The sequence below is a fragment of the Phyllostomus hastatus genome, unplaced genomic scaffold (genome assembly GCF_019186645.2).
Source record: "Phyllostomus hastatus isolate PE091 unplaced genomic scaffold, TTU_PhHast_1.1 phas_scaffold_46, whole genome shotgun sequence".
Lineage (NCBI taxonomy): Eukaryota > Metazoa > Chordata > Mammalia > Chiroptera > Phyllostomidae > Phyllostomus > Phyllostomus hastatus.
In genome coordinates, this window is record NW_025334032.1 from 30,651,842 (window position 1) to 30,670,017 (window position 18,176).

General features: G+C 38.1%; 1 protein-coding gene across 1 annotated transcript in view; it reads right to left on the bottom strand.

The window, feature by feature from the left end:
• TNKS (tankyrase) overlaps nt 1-18,176 on the bottom strand; it is a 168,463-nt gene that overhangs the window by 130,647 nt on the left and 19,640 nt on the right. The window contains exon 2 of the mRNA XM_045821219.1: nt 7,499-7,723. Coding sequence (XP_045677175.1) covers nt 7,499-7,723 — 225 coding nt within the window. The remainder of the gene's footprint in view (nt 1-7,498; nt 7,724-18,176) is intronic.

Below are 18,176 nucleotides of genomic sequence, written 5' to 3' on the forward strand. Positions count from 1 at the left end.
AACGGACCTATGAGAACACCTTACTGCTGCCACCCAGGGAAAAGAGAGTAGAAGGAAACACGCATTTTCTGGGGCTCTTCCTGTTGATTACTTTACTAACTTCATATAACAACCTGCTGCAGTAGGCAGGATGCTCACTTTACAAATGAGAATATGAGGTTCAAAGCAACTAAATTATTTGTGCAAGACCAGTTTTTAAATCACAAAATGGAATTCATACTTAATTCTAAAGCCAAGCATTTACTTTCTATCTTATCATTTTACGCAACTACCAGCCAAGGTCACCCCCAGAACTGTAAGATTCGAGTTTCTCCCCCATGTGAACTCTGAAAGGCATGCACTGGTCATAAACACCTTATCACGCCTCCTACGACCAATGTCCTCTTCCTCATCTCTCACCAAACAACCCTCTGTGGGAAAGTGGGAAACCACAGCTCGGGGGAAATGACACGGAGAACACCTATGACAGCCGGAGTTCCATTTCAGGCAACCCACTAGAATATTGCCACATTCCCTGCTCTTGTTCCCTCAATCCTCCTGCTTAAACACACTCTTCCAAAAGACCAACCCTCAAGATTGTGCCCCAAACAGGCAACATAAAATATATTCCCTCTATCGCCAACCATGATTATACCTCTAGATATCAGTGAGAGACCACGAGAATACAAAAATGAGTAAGATTACTGTTAGTTCCCTACCACAGAGAACTAACAATCAACCCAGCAAAAAGAAACACGTAAGATCTAAGCAGAACACTACAGGGGCGTATAACAAGGCACTGATCCGGAGCATGTTCTAGTTCACGCTTCACCTGACTCACTGTGAGAGACTGTCTCAATACTGTGGACTATGGAAAGCTATGAAAATCCCACCCAAGTCAATGATATGAAGAAATAGGTCAAAGAACATCTTTGTGTCTTCTGATCTCAGAAAGCAAAGGGAAAACATAAATTAAAAAAAAAATGTTTAACTATTAGGAATTAATGAGTACTCCTTTATGGAATGATCAGGCAATAAGCATTAAAAATAACCAATTTCCCTAAATGCTAAAAATATCCTCCCAAACTGGAGGGGCAAATAACATTATCTTAGAAATAACTATGCATTTTAGGTAATCATTTTCTAATTAAACAAGGCCTACCTGGTTTTCACTCTTAAATTTTAAAAAATAAGCCATACAATGTATTCTACTTTTCATCATAAAGTAGCTTACTTTCCTTTTAATTAAAAAATATATCCTAAACAAGTTGTCATAAGGTACTTCTGAGACCCCTAGACCAAAACTTGCTTTCCTGAATTTCTGAATGTAATTAAAACCATAATCTTATTTCACTAGAAACTGTTTTTAACCTAAAAATAATTATCTAATAGAGATCTTATTATTCCAATGGTGGGGCACCAAACACATTTGTATTTTAACTGAGAGACTGGATTTCACCAATATTAAAAACCTTTGTCTAAAGATAGCACTAAAAAAACAAAAGTCAAAGCACAGGCTGGGAGAAACCATTTTCAATGCACACATCTAACAAAAACCCGTGCCCGTTCAACACACTCTCAACTCAACAATGATACCAGAAGAAGGTCAACAGACCTGAACCGAGAGAGCCCGAAGAAAATACACAAATAACCAGTAAGTACATAAGAATATGCTCTGCATACTCAAACATCAGAGCTTCTGCATCAAGTTCAACATACATGTACCATTCTACTCAGCAACTGCACTCTTAGGCACGCACTCAAGAGAAATGAAACAATATGTTCACACCAAGACCTAAAACCCAATGTTCATAGAAGCCCTTTTAGTAACAGTCAGAACTGGAAACAGCCCGATGCCCACCAACTGTGCTACCTCCATACAGGAGCAAACACCATACAGGAGCAAACAGGAATGAACAGCTGATGTGCACAGTAACACACGCTGACATTTCAGCTTAAACAGATCCAGAGGACAAAAGGACTCAAATAACTAGAATCACACATGAATGGGGTACGTTAAAACAAAGTTTACAAATAAAAAAGATTATAAAGGAACGTTATGGAAAAGCTGGAGAGGCACATGCAGAAGAATGAAGCTAGACCCCTTACCTCACATCATACACAAATACTACCTGTGGACTGAAGGTCTAAAAATAGAGCTAAAACTATAAAACTCTCAGAAAAAAAACAGGGTTAAATCTTCCTAACCTGGGACCAGGCCATGGATTCTCAAATTGATGACACCAAGCAAAACTAAAGAAGAAAAAGCAGCTTTTTTTATGCCGTTAGTCAAATTACCAAAACTAAACACTTTTTTCTTCAAAGGCCATTATCAAGAAAGTGGTAAGACAATACAGAATGGGAGAAAATATTTGCAAATCACTTATCTTGTAAGAAACTTATATCTAGAATATAGTTTGTAAAAACTCTTTCAACACAATAATAAAAAGACAACCCAATTTTAAAATATCGACAAAGTACAGAAATAGACATTTCTCAAAAAAAAAAAAGTATGCAAATGACCACAAAAAAGGACATGAAACGGTGCCTAACCACCTTCCTCACCAGGGAGATGCAGACAGAAGCACCGGGGATTGTGGCACTGAGCATGCGCCTCACTCGGAACAGACCCGGCGGCCCCTTACAGGGGGTACTCTGCAAACCCGGTGGGCAGGGGTCCTGCGTCTCTCTTCAGGCAGAGCGGGAAAGAGTACAGAGAGGTCGAAAACAAGCAAACAAACACATAATGAAGCAGATATATAATTTCAGGCAATCAGCGCTACAGAGTAAAAGAGAACCCAGACAAGCAGGGTGGGTTAAGAATTTGTGATAGCACCGCCCACACAGAAATTCCACTAAGGTGCTTCACTTGCATTCTCTCCTCTAATCCTCTTAACACCTACCTGACGTACAGTTGTAACCCACATTTTAATAATTAGAAGAGAACAAGGAATTTGCTCAAAGACTTGGGACTCTTTGATTCTAAGTGGTATGGCATAATGCTATTGAGTGTGGAAATGAAGCTATTTTTTTTTAAGTTCTAATTGTTAGACTTTAAGTAGCAGTTTGAATTTTGGGCTCCCAAGTAGGATCCCCTTAGTTTCTCCACAGAAGACAAAGGAAACCCAGAATTACCTGAAAGGGAAGAGAAAGAGAGAGAAGGCAAGTGGCAGAAACTTTGTTTTCCTGAAATGTCACTGGCTCTATTCAGTCTTTCTTATACCCCAAAAGCTAAAGAACCGCTCTTTATCAAGAGAATTACAGTTCAATGCTTTTCTTCCAGGAGTCTTTTAGAAGGCATTCCACTGTCTTCAAGCTTTCAAAATCGTAAATGGAAAGTCTTCTGTCTCCTTTTTGCCCTCTAGTAGGCAACTTATTCTTCCTACAGGGAAAATTCATCCCTCTCCCACAGGGCGTCCGTCTTCCCTCGGAGACGCCCTGGAACTCCATCCGCCTTTTCCCTCTGAAGACCTGGGTTTCTCTCTGCTTATCGTTTGTTTAATTGTTGCTAATCTCTTCCATCAGTTATTTTTTCCTTCTGGAACTCCTATCCAGACATAAGGCTTTATAATAAAAAATTTTAGGTTTAGATTTCTTAGGTTTACTTACCTTTTCCTTCATAATTCCCATATGCTAACATATGGGAATATGCTAACATACAGGAATCATATGTGCTGGGGAATATTTCTTGCATGTGATTTTCCAGACTACTAATATGTGCTTTCTTTAAATCACCGACTTAATTTTTTACTTTAGAAAACTACTAGATGTTTTCTGGCCCCAAGAAGTTTCTTCCATACTACCTTTAGTTCCCCTGGGGGGCCCTTTCATTTTGATCTTTTCATGCAGGTGTTCATCTGACCCCTTTAAGCAGTCCTGGATGTGTATTCTGGCTGTCACTCAATCTTCCTCTCTGGCTGACAAAGGCTGTTATTTTCATTAGGCTTTCTGGACTTCAAGTCTAGATGCTGGGGTGTTCCAAACACTGAAAATCCCACAGCTGTTAGCAAGCCAGGCATCTCGATTATCCTTCGGGACTGTTTGCTGTGGAAGCCAGCGAGCTCTCTGTTCCCTGCTGAGGAACCCAGAAATCTCCAAAGAAAACATGCTCTGTCCTCTTCTCCCTCGACAATCAGAGTATAAGGAGAGATGGGAGTGTAGTACACACGTAAATAGTGTGAAGGCAGTGGGAATTTTTATATAAAGATTCAAGAGATTTCTTTATTAGTTTAAAGGTCCTGTAATAGAACTTCCACTTAGTTATCTTTTCAAGATCTCTGTATCAGTTTTATGCATTTGGAAATATCAGAAACCAACTGTGTCCACCTGAACAGAACTGACAGGAGGGTGGAGGACCAGTCTCGGAAAATAAATTAAAAACTATAGAGCAAGTAGAAGGGAGCACATTATGTTAGCAGGAACATTATGGGCAGGCCACTGCCAACCCTTTTGCAAAAAGCTGCTGCTGTGAAATATTCCTTAGTATCTCTAAGACTTTTTGGACTCCGGAAGGGTGTGTCTGGCTGACCACCCCTGGGCTGTCCGACCGCCAGGGGTGGGAGGAAGGGAGGTCTGCGCCCGCAGGGTTCTGCAGCCCTCCCCACGACGACAGCGCGTCGTTGTCTCACCTCTCTAAAGCCAGCAGAAAAAAAAGAAAAAATAAGAACACACGTCCATTATACCTCCCAGATCTTACACCAGATAGTTTTGTGAAAGATGTATCTAAAATTTGCTTTTAAAATGGAATTTGAAAGCACTAACACCCAGAGACTCCCAAAAAATCATGACATATTTTCAGAAAAGCCATTATACCTGGGAGTAGGAGAAATGAATACAATCTAAAGGCAGAAAATGTTGATTTCTAAAGTAAATTAGATTTGTTAAATATGATATAAAATTATATCATCAACTTTGCCATAATGAACTCCAGCATTTAGAGTATTTTAAAAAATAATCTCAGGTATATTTTGTTCTTTTCAATGGTAACTAAATAGCATCTATGAAAAGTAACATGGCTTCTTAGACTTTTAAATGGGTATTTTAAAAAATGTCAATAAAGGGTAAACAGGAGAAACTAGGAGTCTGTATCACACAGCAGTAATAATTTGAGATTTTAGCCATAATAATAGTAATAATAGCAATCGATATTTACTTAATGTTCACCAAACCAGGTACTCTAAGTACTTTCCTTTACATCTGTCATCATGCTGACCCTCCCAAGAGCCACGTGAAGTATGCCTAGTATTCCCGTTTCACGTGCAATGGAACACAGAGGTCAGGGAAGCAGCCCCCGACCTCACATACTGCTGGTAGCTGGTGGGGTCAGGATGAGTCCACAGCACCGTGCTTTGCAGCAACCCACCCTGCCAGTGGTAACGTGGCTTGGCTCTACCGTCATAAATACCAAATGTATTCACTATTCTGTATAGAGATGTGATTAATCTAAAAATAACCAAGCCAGCATTTCACCATCTAATCAAAAACCTTTTTAAAATGAAGTTTACATAGTAATCTCTCAAAATCATTATTCACATGAAAGGGGTAGGGGGCACAAGGCTTTCAATTCTTTTACCCAGTTGTCCCCAAGTGGAAATACGCCTAACAGAAACATTTCATGGTTCCTAACTACACTCAATTCAGAAAGTATGATGCATAAGCTACCAGAGGTTTCAGTGCACCTAAGGATAAAATTAATAGGTTCCTGAAAGCTAATTAAGTGTGCAGAAGGGTCTACAACCACTCTTCTTGTTTCCCATGATAACGGTGTTACATGCTTTAATAGTAGGAATAGCCTCAATTATATTTTGATTATAGTTTCAAAGGAGCCCTTCTCCTTCCCTCGACTTTTACAACACAGCGTAAGAACTTACACGGAAGGAGGGCGGTGTGTGCCAAAGCCTACTGAGGGCTGCAGGACCAGAGGACTGTGGGAATCCACCCTTGAAAAACCCAAATCCCACATCTCGTCATTTATCTCAACAGGACCAGGATAAAGGGAACATATATATTATATACTTTGGAAGTGGGATCAGGAGAAGGAAAAGGAGAGGCACATTCATTTCAATAAGATATTAAAAGCACTAGTAGAATGAAAAATTCAGAGAGGTACAGATAAGAAAATAGAACACTGAAGCATAGAAAGGAGAATATTGCAAGGTGAAAACTGTATAAAATTCTATGGCTAACAACAGAAAACTCCAACATAGGTAACAAGGTAAAGCAATAAGGGATGAAGGTAAGGAAGTCCAAAGTCTAGAAGATTAGAGGAGAATACAAATCAAGTCCCACAGTAGTTATTACACAGTAACTAACCACAACTAACTTAATTTCAAGCTTTTCGGGGCAATTTTATGTAAGGACTTAGTCCAAGATATGGCTGTTTTAGTGAGAGACTTAGGAGGCAATGAATGGAAGACGTCAACAATCAAAAAGGACAGGGCATCCCAATGGCCGTGCCAGTGGATGTCAGCGGGACAAAGGTAATGATAAAATATGATAAAAACACTGTATGTGAAGCGCTGCAATAATCTGAGAAAAACCGAGATATGTTCAAGTCTGTAAAAAATGGCTATTAAGAGGGAGAAAATCTTAACGGCACCAACACTCTACCTTTGAAAATGACATACAAATTTGAGTTTTATCATAAAGATAACTAACTAAATGGTCCAGGTAGACAATTATGGAAACCAGCTTGCCGTGGGCTAAACAAACGCCCACCACCTTGACTTTGAAGAAGTAGATGATACATGCAAGAGAAACTATGCTTGCCCTCTAGAAGCTGGTTTTAGGTTTTTAAAATGAAAAATGTTATTCAATAAAGCAAAATCTAAATTTTATATATATTCTGATATATAAAAGAGAAAGAAGTGCTGATTAAATACAGTTTCATATAATCTCAATACTTACAATGGTTGAAAAGTTCATTCTGTTTGAAATTGCTTTTCCTCTAGACTGTGGCACACGATGAAAATATTAAGCTCTGAACTACTGTGTTTGAACTACTCACTCAAAGCTTTCCAGTCCTAATAAAATGGTTGGTGCTCAATTTTAGCAACATAAAGAAAAAGGCTTTGCATTAGTACTTGATAACTTTCGTTGACTCAAACTAAAGCTTCCAAATATGTCATCCAATTCAGTTAAGATTTTGTGCTTTATAATGGCTCTCACTGAAGCTAGGATAGAAAATTTGCTGTCTCTCAGAGACGGTATATTAACTAAATTTGATAATAGTAATCTATCAAAATTTAGTTCCACACCAGTTAGCATCTGACTTGCACTTGGAGAGTTAACGTTACGAATCTTATTCTTAACCAACTATAGATTACCATCTCTTTATTTCGCTTTTGATGGAAAAATGATTGCTTCTAAGAATAAGAAGCAATAAAACCCTCTCTAGTTATTATTCTAAGGGAACACTACTTCACCACAAGAAAAACACAAGAGAAAACAGTAACCTTTATTTAAGATTTTATATAGTCAGGTTAATCTCGCAATTTAGATATCCTCAAATAACACTTACCAATACACACATCGATCTTCCCTTTAATAGCAGCTTCATGCAGAGGAGTGTAGTTCCAATTATCCCTGGCATTCGGATCGGCTCCTTGGCACAGCAACAGACTCACAACCTCAGCATGGCCGAAAGAGCAGGCGTTATGCAGTGGGATGAGACCTCCGTCATCACGGGCATGCACGTTAGCACCCATCTGCAGTAAATGTTCTACAACGTCCTTCCTTCCAAAACCTGAAAATAAATAGGGAAACTATCTTAAACATCAAATCAATTTGGGAAAAAGATCCAGTAGAATTCCTTTAACAGTACCAACAAATAAGAACTGAAGTGCTATCTCCTAAAAAAAAGGTTTGAAAAAAAAAAAGCTAACATTCAAATGGGCTCTCATTTCACAAAACTTAGAACCGACAAAGCTCTTTTTCTTTGGACTTTGGGCAGTGCATTCAAAAGTGCACATGTATTTATTCAATACCTCTGTGTGCTGTGCTGGGCAACAGTGCCAGACAAGGCTCCTGCCCAAGGCATGCACTAGCCCCTCATGCTTCACAAGACAAAATCAAACATATAAAATCCACCGCTGTATTTTGAGAGATAAAGATTATTTAAATACTACTGAAAACCAAATCACAAGACTCAACATTATATTAGGGAAACTGGAGAAAAATGTATGGATGCGGTGATAGTCTATTTACAAGTTATTTAAAAACGAAGAACCGAAGTTAATACCAAAATATCTCCTCTTAGGGCTAGCGGCCAAACTGAATGAAATAGATGCCTAAGTGAAACAATTCCAGCTTGGAGTTACTGAGTCTGAGGAAACAACAGGACGAACGAAATGGAAATGCAGGCATTTGAAAATACATAACCAAAACACTAGTAAGAGTACCACAATTTTTAGACAGAAAGGGGGAGGGGGGAGAGGGGAGAGCCCCAATGACCCCAGCCAGCATGAGGACTGGTGAGCACTGACAAAGGTCTGCAACACCATGCAAGGACGACATTATGGAAGTCAGAGGGCAGCAGCACCGGGCAGTGTCCAGCGCAACAAGGATTTTAGTGAGGTCAACGGAGAAGGGAAAAAACAGCCAATGACAATTTTAAATTAATTGTATTACAGGGATGAAATTACAAGCTACATTGCAATGGGTAAAAAAAAACCCCCTGCAAATATTAGCATTTTTAGCTTTACCTGCTAAACCCTTATTAATGATTCTTTCCTACTTTGAATTTTATTAGGTCTTATTGGCTAGGTGTCAGCACCTCCATGCTATTACTTGCTATGTAATATTGTTAGAAAATAGCACCTTTTTTTTTTTTAAAGATTTTATTCATCCATTTTTAGGGAGGGAAGCGAGAGAGAGAGAGAGAGAGAGAGAGAGAAACATCAATGTACGGTTGCTGGGGGTTATGGCCTGCAACCCAGGAATGTATCCTGGCTGGGAATCGAACCTGGGACACTTTAGTTCCCAGCCCGCGCTCAATCCACTGAGCTACGCCAGCCAGGGCAGAAAATAGCATCTTAAATAAAACCAAAAAGCAGTAAAAGAGTCATATCGTCCTCCATTTTATGCATACACAAACTAAATAATTGTGTGAAAAACAGAAAATTTGAAAAGTGTATTTCAACATATGTCCTACACACTAACTACTGTAAAAAGTCACCAGAGTAAAAGATAAGTTTCCACCGATACATATCAAAGTGAGAATTAGGTTTCCATGGAAAATACCCTTCAAATTAAGCTGATATTTTGGGGAGAGACTGCGCGAGGCTCTGAAGAGAGCTGCTTACTCTGGGAGGAGACAGACTGGAGGTGTGTACTTGGAAGTACAGTCCACGACTGTCAGGACGGAAGGGAGGAACCCTCGATGATAGAACGAGGGTAAAGGTGTCCCCACAAGGGTGTTTCCACAAGGAGCTAATGCATGTTGGGCATTTGTCGTAGTTCGTGACACAGCTAAGAGCTTAGTAAATGATAGCTACTTACCATTATTACTGTGATTGTTGTTGAGAAAAAGGCATGTATACTGAGCCGAAGATTTCTTCAGTAAAAGTTAAATTATACCTTTTGTACACCTCTCTGAGTGGAGGTCTTTCCAGCACATACTGTGTGTGGGTAAAAATTAGAGTTTTACACGGTCTTAATTTTTAGTGACCATTGCTGGATAAGAGAGGGACAGTTCATTGATTTTTCTTCTGCACTTTAAAAAGCTGAGCCATACATGAGTGCTTAAGTGGCAACGTTATTTCTTTTCAAAGCATGACTTAGGTCTTTTTTAAACACGTGCAACCCTGATGGGACGGGACACTGAGGGTCCGGTCTGTGCTGTGTGTCTGGGATATTTTCACATACGGGTGTCTTCCTGCGAGTCCAGTAGTGATGAGTCACTTCAAACTCTAAGGAGTGCTTTGAACTGATCTTATTTATTTATTTATTTTTGGCTCTTTAAACCCGAATAAGCAAATCAATTATAGGGATGATTATGACCATACACTTTGGCTATGAAACAAAGGCCTTATGTAACCATCAGAAGTAATGCATTCTCTTTATGTGTGAACAATAATGTGTAAGCATTTAACATTGATAGAATGATGAACGACTCTGCTTTGTACTCAGTGGAACAGGGAGAGTGTATGTTGAATAAACTTTAACAAAACCTCTGATTGAATAATGAATTTGAGTAATTGAAAACAATCGGAGATGACTTTGTAATTGCCACGTAAAATGTCTTTACTGATTTTGACTGTTCACCTCACCTCCTTTTATAAATTTGTGTGCGCATACACATGATATATTTTATACAAAAATTGTGTTTTTATATAAAACAGTTAAACAGAAACATTTCATAATTCTACTTGTGATTTAGTCTCTTTGTCTATCCATCTATACTTCCAGTATATATATTTTTCCTTCTATATTTTATATTTTATGTTTTTATTTTAAAAGACTGATTAATCTACAGAACAACTTCTATGTTTTTTAATGTTATACAGCAGTGGGCAAAAGCAGGTTTACAGTTGTGCATGCAAAACATTTCATTCTTGTGTTATGATTTATTAGTTATTACATTATTCATTTGTATTACAACTGTAAACCTACTTTTGGCTGCGCTGTATAATATCTTATTTTTTTCTTGTGTATATGGTTTATCCCCTTTTTGGTGAATTTTAAAAATTATGGTAAAATATATACATTTTAAAATGTTAAAATTTTGTTCAAAACTAAATTGGTCATTTTAGCCATTTTAAATCTAAAATTTAGTGGCATTAAGTACATTCATAATGTTCTATCACATCCTTTAATACAGGGCAATGTATTATATGAAAACCATCATTTATTTAACAGAGCCTTTATTTTTGGACATCTAAATTTTTTCCATAGTTTCCTGTAAATAATGTTATGACAAACATTCTTGATGCAAAATCTTTGTTCATATATGAGATTTTTAAATGCTAAAATTTGAAAAGTGATATTGTTGAGTCATAGGGTAAACGTGCTTAAGCCTGTTGATGATAATGCCACTCATCCTAAAATATTGTACCAGTTCATACATTATCATTATCGATGTGAGCATAATTCAGTTTCTCTACATTCTTTCTGATACTAAGCAATTTTTGTTTCATTTTCTATTGTAGATCAAAAAGTTTTAATAAAACTTTGATGTTTTGCTTCAAGTTAAATGCATATTTTTTAAATATCATTTTAAAATATAAATTGCATATGCAATGCAATTGATGAGTTATAAAGTGCCTTATTTTAACTTTGCTTGTTAGGGAAGAAAGGACATTTGTTCTCAGACATTGTTAATGCATTATTTAGGGAACTATGAATTTGTACTCAGGCTTTACTCGGATTTATAAAGGAGGAGGTCATTAAATCTTCATAAATAAAGAAAGCACCTGTGGCCCATGGAGGCCTAGGGCTGTGAGAGTCAGGAACAAGGATAGTGAAGTTAGAGAATTAAACAGGACCAACAGCTGTAAAGTTCTGCAGATATTAAAAAACAGAAAACAGGCAGCAAGATAGTTACATTAGCATGTTCCCTACACTTCTGGTGTTCCAGTTACTAATAAAAAATTGACCTACTTTCACCCCAAAATTTCAGCTTAATTTGAAGGGTATTTTCCATGGAAACCTAATTCTCACTTTGATATGTATCAGTGGAAACTTATCTTTTACTCTGGTGACTTTTTTCAGTAGTTAGTGTGTAGGACATATGTTGAAATACACTTTTCAAATTTTCTGTTTTTCACACAATTATTTAGTTTGTGTATGCATAAAATGGAAGAAGATATGACTCTTTTACTGCTTTTTGGTTTTATTTAAGATGCTATTTTCTAACAATATTACATAGCAAGTAATAGCATGGAGGTGCTGACACCTAGCCAATAAGACCTAATAAAATTCAAAGTAGGAAAGAATCATTAATAAGGGTTTAGCAGGTAAAGCTAAAAATGCTAATATTTGCAGGGGTTTTTTTTTTACCCATTGCAATGTAGCTTGTAATTTCATCCCTGTAATACAATTAATTTAAAATTGTCATTGGCTGTTTTTTCCCTTCTCCGTTGACCTCATTAAAATCCTCATTGTGCTGGACACTGCCCGGTGCTGCTGCCCTCTGACTTCCATAATGTCGTCCTTGCACGGTGTTGCAGACCTTTGTCAGTGCTCACCAGTCCTCATGCTGGCTGGGGTCATTGGGGCTCTCCCCTCTCCCCCTTTCTGTCTAAAAATTGTGGTACTCTTACTAGTGTTTTGGTTATGTATTTTCAAATGCCTGCATTCCCATTTGTTCATACAGCTTCGAACTGGTCTCTCTCCGCTGTCACATCTGCCGCCCTACAATTCATCCTTTCAGAGCAGGCAGAGTGGTCTCTTCAGGGCATAGATCCCGGCTTGAGATTCTGCAATGGGTTCCCAGGACACATACAATAAAATATTAATACAAACTCCTGTGACCTGCAGGGCTTTATGTCAGCTGGCCCTTCTCACCTAATCTCCTGCCTCCCATTAAGTTTCACTCACCCTTTCACTTTCTAGTCCCTGAGTGTGACAAAGTCCTTTCAGGCTAAGGGACTTTGCACTTGCTCTGTGCTCTGCCTGAGGACCTGGGACCCAGACCCTCATGTGTCTATCTCCGTCTTTCATCCAACTCAGAGACAGTCTGGCCACCAAACCTATCTAAAGTCACTCACGTTCACACACACTTTCCCATCGTTTTCAGTATCATTCCGTTTTTCTTTCCTTCTGTTCTTAATCACTACCTGAAAATGCCTCGTTCATTTATTTGCGCATTTGCCTTTTGTGTGTCTCCCCTTTCAAGCTGCTCCGTGACAAGAGGTACCCTGGTGGTCTCAGGAGCTGTATGCATCTCCAGCACCTAGAAGAGTGCCTGATCCGCACTCAATAATGTTTTTGTTGACTACATGGACATGCGAGTGCATAATGTTTACTTCATGAAAAGTGGACCAGAATGGTAAGTAAGCAGCTTTTAATTTTATATTTTTTAAAGTACAAGAAGAAAACAGATTTAAAGGTTTCCCAACTATGAAAATATCAATAATATTGAAAGAAAATCAGATAACTACCATGAACATTTTGATGATTAAACTTTGATCTTTTTTTTTGTCCAAAATGTCCTCTAATACAGTCTATCAATTTCCATTTTCAAGCAAAATGCTTCAGAATACTCATTTCCCTATCCTAAGTACATTAATATAATTTATAAGCTTTAAAAGCAGACGCAAAAAATGAGAATGTTATTTAGTTTTGGTTCAGATATTTGCATTTTTCTTTTGCAAATGAAATAATAAATACAATTCAATCTTAATCCTAGTTATCTTTCTTCTCCAGATATACCATTACATTAGTCAATGTTTTTACACTTCAGCATATTTTTATAGTTTTCATGTTTTTAAACCCATTAAGTTTATATATTTATAAATATTGCTTAATTATATTTACATTTTCTATGTATTTCATATTAATATATTTGTATCTTATATATTGCACCATTCAGTTATTAGAACATATATTCATATTATATCATCAATATCATTTGGTTCAACCTCTATTGCTGACAGGCTAACAATTACAGCAAATGTCCCCTCTTCTTTCTGGCAAACTCAGTTTTGCTTAGGAATTGACAGAAAGTAATATGGTAAGAGAAGGTAATCCTTTCCCCAGCTTAGGGAGTGAATCTTGATTACTTTATACCAGAAAGGTGATTTGTTCCCCTGTCTGTAACTAGCAATGGGACAGAAGTAAAAGTCTAGAAGCTTCTGGAAGGATTTTGCTCCCCAAGAGAAGGTATGTGGAGGACAAAGGCCCCTTTCTTCTCTCTCCCCTCCACTTTTAGAAAATTCTCATGTAAGGTTATGACATTTGGAGCTGCTGATAGCATGTTGGGAAGGTCAACAGAATTATGAAAATGCTGACACAGAAGCCTACAGTGTTCACAGAGTGCTGAACCAACACTGAACTTCCTACCTCTGGAACTGTCAAGCAGGAAATAAACGTCCTCGGCCTTAAGTTTCTGTTAGATGAGTTCTGGAATACTTATAGCTGAACCCATGCAAACGGACATAATCATCTGTTCACACTCAAGTTTCACCTGTTAGCTACTGGTTCGCTGTCTTAACCCAATTTTCTGTTTGTCTTTTTCTTATTGTTTCATAGGAGTTCTTTATATATTCTGAATACCAATGCTGTGTTGGTTATATGCATTATAAATAATACGAGTATTCTCTCCATTTACGGCTTCTCTTCAAACTGTTTACAATGTGATTTCACACGAATTTTAAACTTTAACAGAGTAAAACTTATCAATCTTTCCCTGGAAGGTTTGTGCTTCCTGCATGATCTTTAAGACATCTTTCCTATTGCTACATTCCCTTCTACATTACTTTTATACTTTTGCTTTTCACATTTAGATCTTTAATCTACTTGTTCAAAGTGAGGTAGGGACTTTAGTGTTTTCCATATCCTTTCTCTTTAGTCAGTTTACTTGTCTAGTAGTTTAACTTCAAAGTCAGTCTAGATATGAGTGGGGCAGTGTTAATCCCCTTTGTTACTCTCAAAAAATTATCTTGGCTATTACTGCTTTTGGATGTGCGATATGAGTATCTTCAAGTTCCATGAAGAAACCTGTTAGAAACTGTTTTAAAAAACTCACTAATTAGAATTAATCCTGGGAAGCAGACAAATTTACAATACTGTCTTCTAATCCATGTATATAATATACCTCTCTCTCAATTCTGGTCTGTTAAGTTCTTCTATTTTATGTTTTTCTCCATTAAAATCCTGCACACATGCATCGGGTTTTATTGGGTATTTCAATGTTTCTGGTTCTCTGGGGACGGAGAGGGCAGTGGCACACTGGGGGAGGTCAGGAGAGCCGGGGCACACAGAACTTCTGAGTCCTAAGTAAGGAGTCTGGGTTTGCCCAGGGGTTGGTCCACTGGCTGATCCGGCTCGAGTGCAGTGATGAGGTCAGAAAGGTGGGCAAGGCTAGCTCACCCAGGGCCTTTGTGCCAGCAGTCAGGAACACACTCAGTGCAAGTAACGGAATACTAAAACGGCGACGACCTAAAGAAAATGTGGAGGGTCACACGTCCCAGACAACTTGTCCTGTCGAAACAATCCAGGCTGGCACAATAGTTCAACAACGGTATTAAGAGCCCTTTAAAAATCTTTCCACTTTGGCATCCTTACCATGTATGAGTTTTCTTCCACTTGCTTGTCACTTCCTCTTCTCAAAAGACAGCTACAGCTCCTCCGAGCCTGATTTAATTCAGGATCCGTACAGGACAAGGGAGAGGGCGAAGGAGGAAAAGGCTTTCTCTTGGCCTGGTGATTATTAAGGAAGCCTCTCCAGACACTTCCACCCGCAACTGCCTCATTAGCCAAAAATGTGCCATCTGCCCAGCTAACCAAAAGTCTGGAAAATCAAGTCTTTTGTAGCTGGGCACATTGTTGCCTAAACAAAATTTAAGATCTGGGATTAAGATTAAGGGAGAATATAAATTTTGGCTGGATGACCAACAGTATCTGCCACAACTTTGTAAGCCATGAGTAAGAAGCTTGGATTTTATTGTAAGTACTTAGGAAATCATTTATAAGAAAAATTACTTAAAAATAGATTGGAGAGGGTCAAGAGCAAAATCAGAAAAAAAGGTTAAAAAAGTATTTCCCACAGTCTAGGCAAGAACTGACGGAGGCTGGGAATAGGATGGCGGCAGTGTCCACGGGTCAGAACAGAGAAAACTGGGACAGGCTTTAGGGGCAAAATGACCGGCCCCCAGGTTTCCGGCTTAAGCAACTCAGTTTATGGAGATGCCATTTGGGGAAGGGTCAGGGCAAGAAAGTAGCAATAAAAAGTTCACCCTGATAAATTGTTCTTCTCCAACTACTCAACCAAGTAATATAAACCTATTTTGTCAATTCCAGCACCTTCTTTGTCCTCAAGAGTATGCGAAAAAGAATTATATTATTTCACATACTCAAAGAAATTTTAAAATATACTATGTGGAAAGCATTGTTGCTGGCATTGTGAGAAAAAACTGAATTCATAGCACATAACCTAACCCCAGTACACTCAACAATTGTCCTGAATATAATGCTAGAGTTTCAATACAGGCCATTTAAAAATGTTTCAATATCAAATGTAAAGCCATTGATATCTATTCACTAGGTCTGAATTTAGAGACAGAAAACTGTTTCGCTTACATGCAGCATTTCATTGCCTAAAATGAAAGCTTCAGGGGAACAATGCTGGCCAATATTAAATCTAGTAACTAACAACTACAACTTCTAAAATTTAATAAAAGAAGAAAAACCTAAAGTGTTTGCAGTATTTTAAAGTGATGTTTTTATTTATGGTAGCAAAGTCCCAGCTTAAAGACATTTTTCACTCTGATTGAACTGTCAGCAAAGCCACCACCACAGTACATCATTTGAACGGCTAAATCCATTGGCCTGTACTTATCTACCCAATGAAAAAATGTATATTACCTCTTATATTTATTTTTAATTTTCCCCTTAAGTATAAAAATATTATACTCCAAAGATTCTTAAAGTGAAAGTAAAATAAGTTTGGGATTGCCTGGGGAAAAAAACTCATGAAGTCTTATACACATTAACCTACTTTCCAGATATGAAGGAAATCAGAGAAGGTAAGTTGGGAAAGATGAAAAAGGTACTTGGTGACACATGTGACTTGTTCATTCTCTCTAAAACCATTAGGAAAAACTAGAACCTAAAATATTAGAATGACCTACTTACTTTCTTAAGCATTATTAATTCACTTCTATTCAAATAAAATGAACAAAATAAAAACTCCTTTTTAACAATGACAAAATTAAGCTGACACATTTATGTAATAGCTATAAAATTTTTACAGTAATTTTTCTTTCCTGGCTCACAGACTCATCATTCACCAATTTAAGACCAGTAGTCCCAGGTATCTGTGAGCGTCTCTAAAGGTCCATTAAACACAGACATTTATAATTTTACTGAATTAATATCTTAATCAAACTTCTATCTCCTCTGATGCGCAGGAGGCAGCCTCAAAGTGAGAGAGGGGCACCGAGCAGAGCAGACCCATCTCAACATGATTTTCTACTAACTGTCTTGCACAGGCCTACCTTCTGCAGTCTTCTCAAGTGCTCGATTTTACTGCACTTAATGGAAAAAAGTACATACCACAGTTTCCCTAACTGGGGGTCGGGGAAAACCTTGTGACACTCTTTAAAAGGGGTTTTCCGAACACTGGGTTAAATCCGTGCAGTCCGATGCACACAGAACCACAGACGCCCAGTAACAGATTCCTGCTTATTTTGTAATAAATATTCTGTGACAAAGAAAAATACATTTTGTCTTCAATAATCAAAGTCATCGCTGCTTCCTCGTCCAATTCCAACTCCAACTGTATTAGCCTTTAAATAAAGCACCACTTTATACTTCGTTGCATCAGGAGTCACTGTTGAACAACAGGGAGTGTACTGCCTGTTATTCCTAAAATAACAGTTCAGAAAACAAACTACAAAATGACTTCTATGAAGTCAATGATGTTGCATGTTTTTCATTTGTCAAAAGCAGACTCTGACAGATTAATTTTTCCATTTTACAAAAACTGATTTAGAAAGGAAAATGTTTGCACTTAAAAGAGACACATTTATTGAAGAAGATACAAGATACAAGAAACACTGTACTAGCACAATGACACTTCAGTCCCTTTCAAAGGCGGCACCCTGAGACCTCACACACCTCTCCCAGCATCTCTTCAACACTCTGCAAAATCCTTTGTTGGAATCACCATCAGCTGCTCTGTCCTATTTTCCTGAATCTCATTAACAGTCTGAAATCTCTTCCCTTTCAAAGGTGATTTTAGTTTTGAGAAAACCCAGAAGTTATAGGGCACCAAATCTGGGCTGTAGTGGGGCTGAGCCACCTGAGTCACCAATCTTTGTTGATTGCAGCCCGTACACATTCAACACTCCCAGGTGCTCTGCTTGCTACAGGACTTCCGGAACATGGACCACTTTCAACAGATTCTCGACCATCTTTGAAGCATTTGTGCCACACTTTCATTTGCGCTGCACTCACTGCATCAGCCCCAAAAGCATTCTGAATCACCTGAATAGTTTCCACAGAGGAATATTCAAGCTTAATGCAAAATTTGATGC